The sequence below is a fragment of the Saccostrea cucullata genome, unplaced genomic scaffold (assembly GCF_032062105.1).
Source record: "Saccostrea cucullata isolate Sc308-1 unplaced genomic scaffold, CSIRO_AGI_Scuc_v1 ctg931, whole genome shotgun sequence".
NCBI lineage: Eukaryota > Metazoa > Mollusca > Bivalvia > Ostreida > Ostreidae > Saccostrea > Saccostrea cuccullata.
In genome coordinates, this window is record NW_026927584.1 from 186,372 (window position 1) to 204,841 (window position 18,470).

General features: G+C 34.2%; 1 protein-coding gene and 1 long non-coding RNA gene across 2 annotated transcripts; one reads left to right on the plus strand and one right to left on the minus strand.

The window, feature by feature from the left end:
• Window positions 1-2,287: 2,287 nt before the first annotated feature.
• LOC134274863 (uncharacterized) lies at window positions 2,288-8,448 on the minus strand. The gene is made up of 3 exons (XR_009993727.1): window positions 8,176-8,448; window positions 6,142-6,235; window positions 2,288-3,135 (listed from the first exon to the last, which is right to left on the minus strand). It is a non-coding gene; the product is annotated as an uncharacterized LOC134274863 (long non-coding RNA).
• Window positions 8,449-11,388: 2,940 nt separating this feature from the next.
• Window positions 11,389-18,216, plus strand: LOC134274874 (protocadherin-11 X-linked-like). Its single transcript, XM_062757119.1, has 4 exons — window positions 11,389-14,553; window positions 15,808-15,978; window positions 16,748-17,083; window positions 17,877-18,216. The coding sequence occupies exons 1-3, from the start codon at window positions 11,950-11,952 to the stop codon at window positions 16,754-16,756; spliced, it is 2,784 nt and encodes a 927-aa protein (XP_062613103.1). The 5' UTR covers window positions 11,389-11,949; the 3' UTR covers window positions 16,757-17,083; window positions 17,877-18,216.
• Window positions 18,217-18,470: the final 254 nt, after the last annotated feature.

The window sequence follows — 18,470 nt, forward strand, 5'->3', positions numbered from 1 at the left end:
TTTTGTCATGTCCATCTGTCTGTCTGTTTATCTGCAAAAGCTTTAACCTTGCCCATACCTTTTGATTTTATTAGTGGAGCTATGACTTTCATATTTCACATATGTATTCTTTGTATTAAGACCTTTCATTGGATACCACCAACTTTGACCTTTTGACCTTGGAGATTTACATACTAATAAAAACAATGCAAAGATTAAACTTTTCTAAAATGCAAATTGAATTAATTGGTACCAAAAGTAGGGTATTCTCACTGGAAAACAATTGTGAAATTTGAAAGTAGTCCAATGTAAAAGTACTTTCAATAAGTACAAATATCTCCAAGGTCAAAAGGTCAAGGTAATTGATATCCAATGAAAGGTCTTGCCACATAGGATACTTATGTAGAGTATGGAAGCCCTAGCCCTAACCATTCAGAAGTTATAGCCAAGGTTGAAAATTTTTAAAAGTAGGTCAAACTCCAAGGTCAAGGTCAAAGTTCTTGTTTTCAAATGAAAGGTCTTGTCACAAGGATTAAATGTGTAAAGTATGGAAGCACCAGCCCTAACCCTTTAAAAGTTATGGTCAAGGATTGCTTTTTTAAAGTAGGTCAAACTTAAAGGTTATTAAAGTCAAAGGGTCAAAATGCTTGGTATCCAATGAAAGATCTTCTCACAAGGATTACATATATGAGGTATGAAAGCCCTGTCCCTTACCATTCAAAAGTTATAGCCAAGGCTAAAGTTTTTTTCACAGGTACGGAAATATACAAGGTCAAAGGGTCAAGGTTCCAGGTATTCAATGAAAGGTTTTTTGACAAAAAATACATATGTGAAGTATAAATGTCCTGGTATCTACTGTTAAAAAAATATGGCCAAAGTAAAAGTTAAAAATTTTCATGTAAAAGTGGGTCAAACTTCAAGGTCAAAAGGTCACATTTGGTGGTACCCAAAGAAAGGTCTTGTCACAAGAAATACACGTGAAATATGAAAGTCATGGCTCTACCAAATCAAAGTTATGGGCAAGGTTAAAGTTTTTGCGGACAAACAGACAGATGGACATGACAAATACTATATACCCCCAAAACTTCGTAAAAAACTTTAACATTGGAAATAACTTTTGAATTGCAAGGGGTAGAGCTTTCATACTTCACACATGTAATCTTTATGAGAAGACCCTTCACTGGATACCAAGAGCTTTGACTTTGACCTTGGAGTTTGACCTGCTTTAAAAAAACAAACCTTGACAAAATATATTAAAGGGTACGAGCTATTGCTTTCATACTTTAGTTTTTTAATCCTTGTGACAAGACCTATCATTTGATACCTAGACCTTTGACCTTGACCTCAGAGTTTGACTTACTTTTTAAAAAAATGTAACCAAAATTTTTAAACGGTTAGGGCTAGAGCTTCAATACTTCACATGTATTCTTTGTGGCAGGATCATTTATTGGATACCAATAACTTTGACCTTTTGACCTTGGAGATTTCCGGACTTGTGAAAAAACTTGAACCTTAGCAATAACTTATAAATGGTAATAGGGCTAGGGCTTCCATACTTCACATATATATTTTCTGTGGCAAGTCCTTTTATTGGATACCAAAACCTTGACCTTTTGACCTTGACATTCCAGGACTTATGAAAAAACATTAACCTTGGCAATAACTTTTGAAGAGTAAGGGCTAGGGCTTTTATACTTCCCATATGTAATTTTTGTAACAAGACCTTTCATTCAATACCAATAACCTTGAGCTTCTGACCTTGATCTTGAAGATTTCTGTACTTATGAAAATTTTTTTGCCTGGCCATAACTTGGGAACAGATGTTGATAGGGTTTTCATGTTTCACAATTGTATTTCCAGTTAGGGGACCCTACTTTGGGTACCAATATATTAAATTTGCATTTAAGAGAAGCTTAATCTTCACTATGTTGCCATACCGGGGCATCAGTGTTTCACAAACACATCTTGTTTGGAAATCTACTTGCATGCAAGTTTTTTTTCAATACTAGATTTGAGTGTGAATTCCCTCTCAAGGTCAAGTACATGTATGTGAATGTACTGTGTAACTCATTAAAAGTCATGTGTATACAGTTTACAGATTATCAGACACAAATATGAAGCCCACTATTTTAAGTACACATACAGTATATAGGCCATATAGTAGCTCCCATATTTTGAACATGTATTTCCAATGTTGGTGAACAATATTTGGGTCTACAATTATCACATGTATATGACAGAGCTCCAACTTTTCCAACATGCCTTCCATTATATGTTTGTCATTCAAGTCCAAAAGAACACCAGAAAAAAAAATCACTATTTAATATCCATTCAATAACACATCATTACCAGACAACTTAAATAAAATAAATGTGCAAATTACTTTCAGGAATTTTTTTTTAAAAATCTAATTGCAAAATATTCAAACAGAAAATGCCTCAATATTTTGGTAAATATATATAATATACAGATTTACAAGAGGCTCAGGGACCAACTGGTTCACCTATGCAATGTGGCTAAGAAAAAAGCAAAAATCAGTTTAGTATTGAAAAACTTAAATGCATAAATGGTCCTGACATACCCCTAAAAGAGAGGGGTATGATTTGACAAAATTGAATGTACACTAAATAAGGATGTTTATATATTTTTGACTGTGGCCTTTTTCCCTAAAAGTTTGAACTCTCAGTGTGGCCCCACTCTACATCCAGGGGGTCATGATATGTACAAACTTGAATCTACCCTATCTGACAATGATACCACATGAGTATTCACCTTTCTTGGCCCACTGGTTAAATAGAGTATCAAATGTAAATATTTCAATAATGAAAATGTATCAAAAATGCATCACTTTAAATGAAGTGTTAAATAATGTTAAAAAGACAAAGTTCATGGAACAGGAACAACACATGCAATCTTTCATCAAGAATTCTCTGAAATTTGACAAGACTCTTTTTTCTTCCAAGTTATTCACATTGCAACTTTTTGTCCAGACCGGCACACTCTTCTAAGGAGATTTCTCTGATATATTTATCATGGCTGTGTTTTCCTTATCATCCAACTGCCAGATTTTCGTCCATAGGTCTAAAACTTATGATGTGCTCAAAGTCTATCAGGGTGAAGTTCAAACTCCAACATAAAATTTATGGTTCCTGAACCCTGAAAAATAACATTAAAAACACAAGAGTCTTTATAATTATCATTGACACACATAATCATGGGAAAACTTGGTAGGGTGGAGAAGTTTTTTCATGATACGTATGACAAGTGGAGGGCTCCCAATGTGACAGCAAACTGGGTTTTTCTTGTGTGAACAGACTTGGCATAAAATTCTTACATGAATAAAAAATGTACATTTGCAAGAGTTGTTTCCCTTTTATCAAAAAAAAAAACCCTCCCTATTTTCTCACAATATCCTTTGTAACTTTCATACCGGCAAAGTATGGGGCGACAAAAAAGCCCTCGCAAAATGAACATACACTAGGATATTTTGCACAGAAATGACAAAGGTCAAATAAAGACCCATGGGTCACATTGCTCACCTTAGCTCTTTGGCTTTCAGTATTGAAAAGTAATAATTCCTACTGGGCCCAAACTAATCCTAAGGGGAGGGGAAGCGGGCATGATTTGAACAAGCTTAAATCTACACCAACTGATGATGCTTTCTATTTCTTTGACTAATCATGGCCTTAGAAGATTTCTAATGATCTTTCCTTTGTATTTTTGTGTAAAACTTTGATTTCCATTGTGGCCCCATCCTTAACCTGGGGATCATTATGTATGATAAACAGATGCCAGACACTTCTTAGTCGGAAAAGTTTACTTGAGCCTTATGCCCTTTTCACATGGAGAGTTTAATTCACAGTAAATTAATGAGAAGTAAAATAATGCGTATTTAATTGTGTTCACACGACAGCTAAAGCAAAGTAAACTTATGCAAATCAAAATTTTATTTCTACATAATGATATTATGACGTCATTTGTTATTCACATCATGTGTGCCGAGCAGATTCAATTGACATAACCAGAAGTCTCTGTTGAGACTGAAGCTCTACTGGTTTGTACTTATAGCAAAGGAAGAGAAAAGTACTTGAGCAGTTGGAAATTGACTTTTCAACAGCAATAAATAGTGATCCTTGATTAAGTTATGTTCTTAGTGCAGTCTACTTGCATGCCACATTTATATTATAATCAGACTAAAATTGTAATTGGAGTAGCATTTTGAAAGAATTTCACAGAAATGTCTATTTTTAGTAACCACAGCAACACCGTTCAACGAAATCAAAAACCGATACAAAGAATAAATCTTTGTAGTCTACTTGTGTGCCAAGTTATAAAAATCAGACCAAAACTGTAGGTGAGTAAATTTTTATACAATTTAGTGATTAACATATTTTTTCTTTGATTTTTCACATTTAGGAAAAAGCACATATCAGATCAAAAAGTTTATTGGGGAGGGAGGGGGGGGGGTAAATTTTAACCCCCCTAGGGGTTCATGATTTGAACAAACTAGAATCTACACTACCTGAAGCTGATTCCATATTAATATCACTAATCATAGCTTTGAAGTACTTGAAAAAATGATTTTAAAAGGTTTCCCTATAAATCCCAATGTAAAACTTTCGGCCATTTTGGCCCCACCCTAGGCCCGGGGGTCATGATTTCAACAAACTTGAATCTACACTACCTGAGGATGATTCCACATGAGTTTCATCTTTCCTGGCCCAGTGGTTCTTGAGAAGAAGATTTTTAAAGATTTTTCCTATATATTCCTATGTAAAACATTCCATTTTGGCCCCACCCTAGGCCAAACATGATTTGAACAAATTTTACACTACCTGAGGATGATTCCACATGAAAATATTTCCTGGCCCATCTTGAGAAGAAGATTTTTAAAGATTTTTCCTATATATTAATGTAAAATCGAATTAAATTTTGGCCCCATTCATGATTTGAGCAAAATCTACACTACCTGAGGATGATTCCACATGAGTTTTTTCTTTCCTGGCCCAGTGGTTCTTGAGAAGAAGATTTTTTTAAAAATGCCATTAATTTTTTCTAATTCAACAAACTTGAATCCCCTTTACTAAAGGATGCTTTGTGGCAAGTTTGGTTAAACAGCGGTTCTTGAGAAGAAGTCGAAAATGTGAAAAGTTTTAATGACGGACAGACAGACAAACAGACGGACGCCGCACAAAATGTGATCAGAAAAGCTCACTTGAGCCTTCGGCTCAGGTGAGCTAAAAATCATAGTGTTTTTTATACAATTTAGTGATTAACATATTTTCCTTTATTTTTCCTTAAAACCTAGCACTGATATCTAAATCTAACTATTGACATGGGGCCTGTGACTTAATTCAGGCCTTACGCATGAGTCAAAATTTAATTTGAATTAGCTTCACTTAGCATTCACACGGAGCTAATGCGAAGTAATTTAATGCGCAGTTAATTAATTCAAATTAAACTTTTTCACATAAAACTCTCCGTGTGAATGCTGTTCAAATTTAATTTAGTAACTTACGTTTAATTAAACAATAAAATGCTTTCTTTGTTTGTTATTACATGTACTGGAATGAACGGAAGCAGCTGTTGCAGAAAAAATACATAACCCGCATAAGTGGGTTGTGTAAATTTTTTTCTGCAATAGCTGCGACTGTTCATTCCAGTAATAACAAACAAAGAAAGCCATTTTATTGTTTATATTTATATCTGTTTAAATAATCAATTAAAGTAGGATTAAAAGATTAATTATTGTATTAATGATGCGAACATCTTTATACGTTTCATTGATGGAACAGCCACTGATTAAGAAATCTGTACAGACGACATGCCTACTGTAGTTTATGCAGTGATGAACGCAATGGGGTTTCTTAAGAAGTAAAGGAGAAAATATTAAGTGGATGTAAATATTTCAAATTAAACTCTCTGTGTGAACAGGGCATTAGACTCAGGTAAGCTAAATTGCAAATAATTATTTATAAAGTAGATGACTGTTCTAAACATACCAATATATTTCTGCAGAATGAATAAAAATATAAATCTCAATGTAAAACTTTCTGAGTACCCATTACATTTTCTTAAACCCCCCTACCCCCCTGGATAAATCTGCCACTGTTATAAATATATAATTTCTTAATTCTTTCTAACCACTTTTGTTCTTTTTACCTCTGTGTCATCTGCAATCTTTTTCTTTCTTTATAACACTGTTTTCTTTCTTTAAAACCTGCATGCCTCTAAAAATCAAGACTCTTTGTTGCTCCTAAAATTAAATGTACATGTGCAAATAATTCTTTAAAAACTACAGCATATTTTCTATTTCTCATGGTGACTGAAGATTGAACAAAAAATGTAGAATTTCAATATTTTCTGAAATGTTTCATATTAAGAATTTGTCAATTGACTCTTTTAATGGCAGCTGTGGCTTGAAAAACAGAATATTGAAAATTGTTTTTTTTTTTATCATTGGGCAGGTGAGCTAAAAACAAATCCAATACATGAGTTATTCCTGGTTGTGTTTATATACTAAGTGATTTATTGTGCAGTTTATTGAACACACCCAGTAAATTTTAACAATAACATCGCTCTTGATAACAAACATAGGGTCGCCCATTTGGAGCAGTGGTTAGAGCTTTTGCTCTTAGAGTTGCAGAGAAAGGAGTTGATCATTATGTTTTGGGTTCAAATCCCACTTTGGGACGTGGAGACAGATCTTTTGGATGAAACCATATAAATCAAGGTCCCATGTCACAGTAGGTGCTGGCACAAAAAAGATCCCTCACTGTTCAATAGCCCTGAGTGCCGAGTATTAGTCAAAACTTGAAGCTCTCCACTTATAAGTGGTGGCGTCTCCATATGAGTGAAAAAGTCTCGACAGGGACGTTAAACCATGCACGGATCTAGAGGGGGGAGGGAGGACCCCCCATGGAATTTGCAAAGTTTTCAAATTTATATACTTAAGCAAGAAAAAAGTTACCTTGGACTCTCCCTTGGAAAACGAAGAACTCCCTGGTAAATGCGAATTTTTGTTAAATTGGTATGTAAATATGAAAATTCCAATGATAGAAGTCTTCAACTACCCCCCCCCCCCCAACACAAAATAGGTTTTTGAAGTTGTGGCGAGTTTACATGAAACCCCCCCCCCCCCCCACAAAATATCTGTCCCTGTGTTAAACAACAAACATACATAGGATTTTGCAGTCATATTAAGATAAAAATTTTGGTCCAATAATAGATAACTTCATAAAATCAGGAAATCAAGACAAATCAATATATGAAATCATCAATAGTCGTTTATCAGAGTTTCTAATAACAGTAAGAATCAACGTAAATGCTGCTTACTGCAGAGAAAATTCAGGCTAACCTGGCAAATACAAGCATATACTGTTCGTAAAGATATATCATTCAATTTTACGCCACTTTATCTAGATTTGGAACATGCAACAATTGACATACTATAGTACAGAGATAATTGAACAGTTCTTCGAAGCTGTCGTTTAATAAAGCATATAACAGCTGATTTTGAGACATTTCCTTTATTGAATGAATGGAATCACTTCCTTGTACATTAATATAACAAAATCATCTTTACTTACCGGCAAACGCCTGCCAAATCCTTGGCACTGTTGATACTAGGGAAGCACATGGCCTTAAACCACGTGATTGTCTTCGGCAGACAAACGTTTACTTTTTCTGTTACTGGGTGCAGAGTACAGACAAATCTTTTCAGCTCCATCAATATTGTGCATTGTATAGTAAATTGCATATGAAGGACTGGTCTCCATGTCCCACAATGGGATTCAACCCATCGAAACTTTGCAACTGTTTCTTATATGGGCAATCAACAGTAAGAATGTAAATAACAATAGATCTCAATATGGCTTACTGCAGAGAAAATTCAAGTTAAAACTGTAAAATACAAGCATTAATACTGTTAGTAAATATATAAATATATATATATCATTCAACTTAACGCCACTTTATCTAGATTTGGAACATAAATTCACAATGCAATGGCATGCATTGATGCAATCTCATTGACTCAATCTCCTATACAAAAGTACAGAGATAATTCGAACTAGTTTTTCCGAAGCTGTCGTTTAATAACAGCATACTGACAGCTGATTTCTGAGACATTTCCTTTATCGAATGAATGGAATTCACTTCCTTGTACATTAATATAACAAAATCATCTTTACTTACCGGCAAACCGCCTGCCTTTCACTGGCGCCGTACTCGGCACTGTTGATAGGGAAGCACATGGCCTTAAACCACGTGATTGTCTTCGGCAGACAAACGTTTACTTTTTCAAGCGTCCAAATAATAATAATCTTTCCCAAAGAAAATCTGACAAGATTATAATTGTTCAGTACATCAAAATCACACAAACGTTTGATTTCAAGCGTCTAAATAATAATAATGTTGCAACTTTTTTGGTCGCGATTATTATTGTTGGAGTAAGACAGATTATAATTGTATGATCGATGTGGAATATATAATTATTATAAATTTGAAGCGAAATAAAAATAATGTGTTCGCTTCGGGCAAACAAGATTATAATTGTTAAAAGTAAGAATAAATATTATAATTTTGAGGTGAAATAAAAATAATGTTTTAAAACATCGACTGACAAGATTATAATCATGAGGTGAAAAATTATAATAATGTGTCCACATTGACTGGCAAGATTATTATTGTAAAGTTTGGATCATTATAATTGTAGGACAAAATAATAATAATGTGTACACATCGACTGACAAGATTATAATCATGAGGCGAAAAATTATAATAATGTGTCTACATATTGACTGGCAAGATTATTGTTGTAAAGTGAATCATTATAATTGTAGGACACAATAATAATAATGTGTACACATTTAACAGACAAGATTATAATTGTTGCAGGAAAATAATAATAATGTTGTAAAAAGCAAGTTTGGATGACATAATTATTTTTGGTATAAATATATAGGAAAATATAATAATAATGTGGGGGTACCCTACGGCTTTCCATAGTTTTTAAACATCGACTGACAAGATTATGATCATGAGGCGAAAAATTATAATAATGTGTATACATATTGACTGGCAAGATTATTATTGTAAAGTTTGGATCATTATAATTGTAGCTAGGACAAAATAATAATAATGTGTACACATTTAACAGACAAGATTATAATTGTTGCAGGAAAATAATAATAATGTTGTAAAAAGCAAGTTTGGATGACATTATTATTTTTGGTATAATTATATAGGAAAAAATAATAATAATGTGGGGGTACCCTACGGCTTTCCATACAAATCATTCACGCTTTCCATAAAACTTAATGCATTTTTTATTCGAATTTAAATTGGACAGTACGGCAAATACAACCGTAACCCCTGAACTGTTCATGTAGTACAACATCTGCTTGTGGCAGCTGTTAAATATACAAGATATTACGGGTAAAACGTATTTCTAAGAGATTCTCTTAGTACAATGTAAAAATAATTATTCAAGTACGTCATGATTATAGGAAGGTCTTCATGTCTTGCACTCACATTCAGCTCTCATTTGTACCTGTTTTTGGCCATCTGTATCCATGAATTTAAAATTAAACAACTAAACTGAAATACCCACTAGCTGTGTACCTGTTTGATGTCATTTGTTACTTAAAGCAAATGGCAAAATCAAAAGTCTAGCGTGCAGAATTATTATTTTCTGTTTGTCCTCTCTTTATGGAAATGCATCTTTGTTGTAAACTGATGTAAATTTTGGCTATTTTATTATAATTTTCACAAACCCATTAAAAATGCGATAGGATCGATCTCCCCAAAATAACAAAACACAACCACGAGTAAAATCACCATCTATAATTTTAGTACCTCTCGTCTATGCAGAGAAAATAAAATACAATGAAATGTACGTGTATATTATGCATTATTTTACCTATTCTCAATAATTACCTTTCGTGATCTAGATAAATTGGGATTTGTAAATAACGAATTTTAGAATTAACTCGTGTAATTACACTTGAAAAAAATGAATTAAATTGTTACAATTATGATTTTTAATAACTGCGTGTCATAATTATATACTTTAAACGTCAAACGTGATAAAATAAAAATACTAGTGTCTCCCAGCTATCGTCTTACTGCCATAATCATGATATTTTTTTCACAGTTTGTCTATGACAAAAAAGAAATTTACGGTCTAGGCGTGGGCTAATTGCTGCAGTCGGCAAAACGCGGACTTCTATGAAATAGGCAAAATGACAGATAAACATCGGTGTAAAATATCACTCTAAAACTGATTTTTGAACAAAATGTTTTACCTTCTTTTCTAAAGACTTCTTTTTGAATTAATCGAATTATCTTGAAAATGAATAGATGTAAGAGCCAAGGATGCAACCGTTCTAATAAACATTGAACGGCGCAGGGGGTCTGGGACCCAGAAAAATCGAGTATTAATGATCTAAAAAGAAAGAGGTTGGCTCCTTAATATTTTCTTTTCAAAAGTTTTAGGAGACTTTTATGAAAGTTTTGGCGAGGGTTAAGAAAATGGGCACTAGATTAAATGATTTTATTCTTGATAAGACCCCTTGGGTATATATCTTGTTATTTCAAATGTAAAATAGGGATAACATTTCTTTTCGATTTAAAGAATCGATTTAAAAAACTTGATTTATAGGTTTGCAATATTCAATTATCTCCCTATCAATTACAATAAACCAATATCTCATTTTTAAGCCGCTAGAGCTTGATAAAATTAAAAAAAAAAAAAACTTGCAGAGAGGGAAAGAGATAGAGTGAGAGATGTTTTAAGGGTTTTTTTTAATAGAATCCAGTTGTTTTCAGGAAATTTAGGAAAACAGTTTTGAGTTCGTGATAGAAAAGGTGGACGTATATATTTTTTCAAAGACGTTGTACTAGATTAAATCTGTAAATAAAGTCTGATTTAGTTTTAACTTTTTTTTTCTTCTTAATCTATACAATGTATGTATTTTATACTTAAAGTTCACGATACATTTAATCAAGGGTTGAAATACAACGAAAAGTGAACCATAATAATAAAAATGTGTAATATCATACTCTCAAAAGAAATCAGAAGTTTATTTTCTCTATTCTAAAAAGCTCTTTTAAATACATTAAGTAATAGTTGGGAGCAATAATTGCACTTGACTGAATGCATTTAAGTAAATGTTCCACATCAAATAATTATCATCTAGCGCCATGCGCAACATCATCAAAGGCCCCATAATAGAAGCAAAAAAAAAAAAAAAAAGAAATTCATGAATTATGGATTTTTCTATTGCTCGATTAATTTTATTTAAAAGCCGAGTGACTTGGTGTCTTTCTATTGGGTTCTAGTCTACAAGGAAGGCGGAGTTTAGGAAGTAAACAGGTCACTTTTAAAAATTAAACCTTTTAAATAACACACTGAAGCTACTTATCAGATGATAGCGTGAAAAAGACGTCTGATTTCCCTGCTAGCTGGAAAAGAAAAAAAACACGACAAAGTGCTATGTTTTGTTTCTACAGACAATGATTAAGCATTATTTTACGGATAGTCAAGTTTGCAGAATTTATCTGGAGGGAATCGGACAAAAGGTGTGAGAATCCCCTCGACTCGGGCCGATTACGTCGGATTAGGACAAATCTAAAGAACATCGATCGAAAAACATTGATCAACCCCGTCACAGATCTATACCATTTTTAATTACAAACGGATTAAAGCGTCAAAAGATGATTTATTTAGGCATGGAAATGAGATTATTTCTTGCAAACGAAATAAATTGACTCGTAGAGCGGTTCTTCATTAACTCTACGTCTCTTCCACGAGATTGGACTGTACGGGTGCCAGCTATTGATGTGTAACATAAACTGTTAGTTCAATTTATTGGAACCTCGACTGTTTCTGAATATGATCGCGACACTTGGAGCTCTTCATCGTCTTTCATAACAGGTGTGCATCGTGAATCTGGAGTCTGTAGACTTATGCTCGGCAACATGAGGGTGGTACTGTGCTGCATGCTGATGTTGCTTGTTCTGGGAGTGCGCGGTTTGGAAGTGACTTACGATCTTGCAGAGGAGTTGGAGAGTCGAGTGTTGGTTGGAAATGTAGCAGCTGATTCTGGCTTAGCTAACACTGTTAACAGTCTAACCTACAGTCTCCTCCAGGTCGGATACCCCGCGGCAAAGTCCTTCATTATTACGGAGACTCGGGGTGAACTCTACACAAACGCAACGATAGATCGCGACAGCATTTGTGAATTTCAAGATCAATGTGTGCTCAATCTGGTAGCTGTTGCCTCCAATTCTGATACTGGAGATTTTCACAAGATTAAAATTTACGTCAATGTTATAGATATAAATGACAACTCTCCCATATTTCCAAAGACCGTTGTCAGTTTTCAAATAATAGAAGACACCGCTATCAATTTTACATATTCTCTCGAAGGCGCCGTGGATTTAGATACCGGTATCAACTCGGTGAAAAGGTATGAAATCCCCCTGCACGATTCGCCCTTTCAAGCTGTGGCTGACAAATTCCCTGATGGTCGTTCTATGTTAAAACTCATCCTCAAACAAACATTAGATCGCGAAATAAACCCTACTCATCAGATTCGAGTGCTGGCTTATGACGGTGGGAGTCCCCCAAACACGGGTACGCTGACGGTCAACATTTCAGTGGGGGATATCAATGATAATTATCCAATCTTTTCTAAACTCTCTTACAACGTTACTATAATGGATGACCTTCCAGAAGACTCTTTGGTAGTGAAGACTTTTGCAAGAGATAAAGACGAAGGGCCCAATGGGGAAGTGCAATACAGACTAAAAGTGCGCCAATCTGAGGACATATTTCAAACTTTTTACATGAATACAACATCGGGTGAAATCTTTCTCAAGAAATCGCTCATTTCCGGTTCGCAAGAAAGCTATAAGATTCTTATAGAGGCAACTGACAAAGGCAATCAGCCCCTGATATCACAATCACAGGTCTTTGTGCGCGTGCAAGATAATCACAATAACTTTCCGGTGATCAATGTTAATGTTTTATCTGGAACCGATACTGCTGAGGTCTCCGAGCATGCCAGCCAAGGGACCGTGGTGGCACATATAGCTGTTAAAGACCCCGACACAGGGGCAAACGGTCTGGTAAAGTGTGATGTTATCAGCCAGTATTTTAAAATACAAAAGTTCGAAGAAAACGAGTATAAAGTTGTGGTCTTTGCATCATTAAATCGGGAAATGAGGGATAGCTACGAAGTGACAGTGAGTTGTCATGACGCCGGAAGCCCGCCCAGAGAAACGAATTCAACTTTCCCTGTCATCGTTGTAGATGAAAATGACAATCCTCCAAGATTTGACAGACAAATATATTATGCAACTGTATCTGAAAATAATAATGTAAAACTCAGTCTACTAACTGTGTCTGCAACAGACGATGATATTGGGATAAATGCAGAAATTAAATTTTCTGTATCAAATGAAGTTAAAGACAAATTAAGCATAAATGAAAATTCTGGGGTTTTGATTCTAAACCAGGCATTAGATAGAGAAGTGCAAAATCAGGTATCATTTTATGTTTTTGCAACTGATTCTGGAAATGTCCCACTAACCGGAACTGCTACAGTGATAATTACTGTCAAAGACATGAACGATAATACACCAACGTATCCGGAAAGCGTCTGGAAATTCGCAGTACCAGAGAATTTAGACTCGCCCAAAGTAGTAGGATTCGTTACAGCATTTGACAAGGACGAGGGGATCAATTCAGAAGTGAGACATTATCTGATGTCGTCCAGTGGCCACGAGTCCCCTCCCTTTGAGATGAAAGAAAACGGGACCCTGATGGTAACCCGATCCCTCGATCGTGAAACTGTTGCTTTGTATGACTTACAAATAATGGCTATGGACAAAGGGTCTCCTGCAAGAACGGGGTTTGCTTTCATAAAGATCACCGTGGAGGATAGAAACGATAACAAACCCGAGTTCATCTTCCCCAGCGAAGCAAATCGCTCCATCACAGTCCCATTATCAACCACCAAAAATAAAGGGGTGACTACCTTAACCGCCAAGGATAAAGATGTAGATAAGAATGCACAGTTGAAGTACTATACAGAGGATCAGAATATGACTGACATTTTTATTATAAACAGTGCAAGTGGCGAAGTCATACTTGCGCGCTCATTAGACTCAGATGACCTTGGCCTTTATGTGTTTAAGGTCAAAGTTCATGATTTGGGAGATATACATTTAACTGCAGAAGAAACTTTACTCATAAATGTGATAGCAGACTCGGTTGCAGATGATAACAATTTTTCTCGATATTATGTGATAGCTATCAGCATGTCTACAGTGACGCTTGTTCTAGCCATTGTGATAATAGTTGCAATATATTTGTTACGAAAAGTAGACAATAAACGGAGGAGGTATAACAGTGGTCATTCGGCTATAACCATAGTAACTAAGGAAGCAGAGAACCCGGATGTCTATGAAAATTCTCCCCCGCTTCATAAAGAGGTCTTTTATCCACCGGGGTACGATCTGGGCAGTCGTCAGTTTTTCCCCATTGATCGATCAATTTCAGTCCAGGTAACGATGATAATCAAATCAACATTTGATATTGCAATTTATTTCTCATCATTTCAGCTGATTTTTTAACCTCTTTTTTCCGAATTTTCTTAATACTCTGACTTGTCTCTTATTCAATTTTATCCATTTCTTTTAAGTTGATTTATTCATTAGAGATAATATCAAGTAATTGTTGCTACCTTGAAGTCTGCTCTTTGGTTTTCGCTCTTTTGATATTTATCCTATCATTTTACCCGAGTTTTAAATGGACAAAAAGAAATGCTGTAAGTTTGTGTGTTGTTTATTCACAACATGTCAGTTTTGTAATGGATGCCACTCACGCAAGCATTAGGGACAATCTCTATACACCAATCTGACGACTTTATACTGCTTAAGGTTAATTTAGCGGGGTTTTCATTTATTAGTTTTCATAGTGGTCACCTTGGGTGCCTGCTGTCGCATTTGTCCAAACGGGGACTTTCGGTTCAATTAATAGTGATGTAATTATCAGTTAAGTCAACATGAAAAAGTCCTGTCCAATCAAATAAAAATTATTCCTTATCTTGATTTTAATCTTTGCTGTTTTCTTAGTGACGCATAGAAAAATGACACTAAGAAAAAGATTTCAGCTCCTGTTGATTCAAAGAAAACATTCACTTTCGAACTATTATAACTCGTAATCTTTGTATTCACAATATTAAATATGGTTCGGCACCAAGAAATCTGTTTTAAATTTTACAACGTGGTATTGAAAACGTTTTTTTGCTAGGACTGGATTCCCTCAAAATCTGCTGTATGTTTTTACAGTGGTCATTAACAATGTTTCCTAATAAGTAATTTAAAAAAAAAAGAATAAAGAAATCAATTATTCAAAATAAAATGCTTTACTATTTATATTTAATGACCAGGTACTGTTGAATTCAAAAAATATTACTATGCTTTTAAACAGAACTTATGAATTTGAGACTAATTGTCTATCGAACTGCGACACAAGACACTCTTAAATTTAAATCAGCGTCAAGAGGAGCACTTAAAGATAATAAGATATATCAAGATTACGGACTCTTCTATTACAAAATTACAAGTATGAATTACTGCGCAATTTGCCTTGTCATATAATTATCTTCTCGAATATTTTCAAGAATGAGCACGAAAGCATATTTTTAAATAAGCTTTAGACTGTCATAATTCAAAAACAAGTTTAAAGATTTTTTTTAAATTAACACAATATATTGTAGATAATTTTATATTATATTTTTGTCTTTTGTTTTATAGATCCCACCAACAATTCCGGAAGCGGACCCTCTTCCCAAAATTCCCAGTGACCCAACATTATGGGAAGGATGTGAAAGCGTGAACGAAAACGAGAGAAACCGGAACCAACTAATGACCCTACAGTACCACCAATCACTGATGAGGATACAGAGCGTTAAACGATCCAATTCGGTAAAGTCCCTGTCTTTTGAAGAAGATCATCTTACACACTCTAAAATAATAAAATTCAATATCTTCAATTTTTTAGGCAAATGGAATTCAAGAAAGAAAATATATTAAAAGTTAATGTACATTTTAGATAAAAATGGTCGGGATTAATTCTGAAGAAAAACCATTGACTTTGAAAATAAAATTTATTTCTATCAATGAAGTGTATTTCAAAAAATTAATGAATAACTGTTTTGCAAATGCTTTTTTGTGTTGAAGTGCAGAAAAGAAGTTTTTTAAACTGAACTGTTCATAATTCTCTTATTTTAAGCCTTGTTGAAGTATGAAACATTCAGTAATTTATTCGATTTAATACCGTTTACAGAAGCTTAATTTTTTCGAAAAGTAAAATCTGAAGGTAAATATTAATTGACACGGAATTATTTATCTTGATCTTGCGGTTTCCGGATATTTGCAATTAACGTTAGAGTTGTTTGTGAATTTGATTAGCTTATTTCAAGAGAGCCAAAGTTTTAAGCGAACAAAAAATTGAATATCATGCCCCTAGCGGATTTTGGTAATGGATGTATGTTTATTTTATTTTAACAAATGCATTAAGTTTATGAACACGATGTAAACATCAATTTAATTTTTTAAATAGTCAGTGGATTCAATACAACGGGTACTCAATGTACAATATTTTCCATCTTGTAGTGCAAATACTATTTTTCATGGTAACATTTATTGTTAATCTAATCCGTGACCTTAATCTATTTTGTATTTCTTTTTGTAGACAATTTGACGGATTGGCATTGGAACCATAGAAAGTATTAATTAGATATACCTTTCCCTTTGGGCTGCTCTTTCACAAGAAATAAACTAACAGTGAATACATTAACAAGGAGATTACTTGACTGTGTAAATATGGCGAGAAACTGAGAAAAATCCCATTGTAAATATTGATTCACCTGTTTTTACAAACTGATACCAAAGTTATACAGGGAACAAAAGCTTCTTATGCGGATGAAAACGGAAGCCGATCTTGTGTAAGCACGCGACGAATCAGGCCGATGAAGGACGAATAATGACGAATCAACACAGCCTGGAGATACCGCAGCAAGCATTAATCGTAAGTTTACAAGGATTGAGAATTTTAAGTGCAAAGTGAAAACGCTTTTAACGGATAATCGCTGAGCTCTGTGTCAACCTTTTTACTCTTTGGAATAAACATGAAGGAACTCAAGTGTTAAATCAATTACACTTGATCTCAGAAACATAAGCGACTTGAAATTAGACCATATTTTAAAAAAATCAAAAATACAAGTTATCACATGCTTTTGTATTAAAAATTAATTCTGTCTATAATTTAAAGTTGAAACCCCTTCAACACTTGTGATAAGGCCTTTGGCTGTTCATTAAAGTGCCGAAGTAAAGTTTTGATGTCAGTTCATAACTTAACATACACTTCATGGGTACTAATTAAATACTTCAGATTTCAATTTCCCCCCTTTATTCTTGTAAGAGAACAGTTAATGGTAAATAAAATGTATAGTAAAGCTTGAATGGCGACTGCTTGTTAAGACTTCATTTTGTTGGCTTTTCCATCATAATTGTAAACACAATAGTGAAAGTTTAAAACAAGTTTGTTTCCAGAAGTTGTCAGCTGATATTAATCTGTTGTCATATATCTCAAACTTTCAATAAATATTGGCTTAAAAGCCTGCATTTAACCCATCTATACAATACTGAATACAATTACAAGACTTATTTCGGCGATTTAATTCCCTTTCTTTTTAAATATGCCACAAGTCCCCTGGTTCGTTGATGTACTTATTGACATGAAATTATTTTCACTGATCTTTTATTCAACTGCCAATCTAACTGCTATTATATTAAGCTGTGTTGTTTTTATTCTCCTACAGGTTGAACGGATGAAAATGCCAAATGTATCCCGAAGTTCTAAACCTTCGAAAAACTCCAAAGTTGACAATTTCGGCTTTAGTGCAGCAAGCAAATGAAGCAAGTTTCCAATAACTAGACCATTATCTTTTCCGTCTACTTGTAAATGATGTGCCAAAGGCTCAATGTGAACCCCTTAATGGATGGAAATAGAGATTTTATTGCAATAATTGAGACATTTTTCATAAAATTACGTTTGTTTGAATGATAGGGCGAGATTTTAAATGTTGATGGCATATTGTATTGTTATGTTAATATGGTGCTATAAGATGTTATAAAGTTGGATTAAACATGCATAAAATTTGTGTGTCCCTTTTGCTTTTCCTGTTGAAGTGAATGTGATCTACATTATGATAGTGCATTTATACACTTTATACCACGACGTAAAAAGACATGCATGCACTGTACAAAGTGACACTATTGTCGACATTTTGAGTTCTAGACTGCCAAATTATGGTTACTGTTGAATATCCAAAGCCTTTCAGTCTTCAATTTAATGAAATGGTTATTATGAGGACGGTATCTATACAGGAATATCAGCGATGGTTCTGTTAACT

Bases quoted from the DNA above. Each gene is read 5' to 3' on its own strand.
- LOC134274874 (XM_062757119.1), top strand. From the start codon at position 11,950: ATGCTCGGCAACATGAGGGTGGTACTGTGCTGCATGCTGATGTTGCTT. The intron at 14,554-15,807 runs GTAACGATGATA...TTTGTTTTATAG, and splicing joins ATCGATCAATTTCAGTCCAG to ATCCCACCAACAATTCCGGA.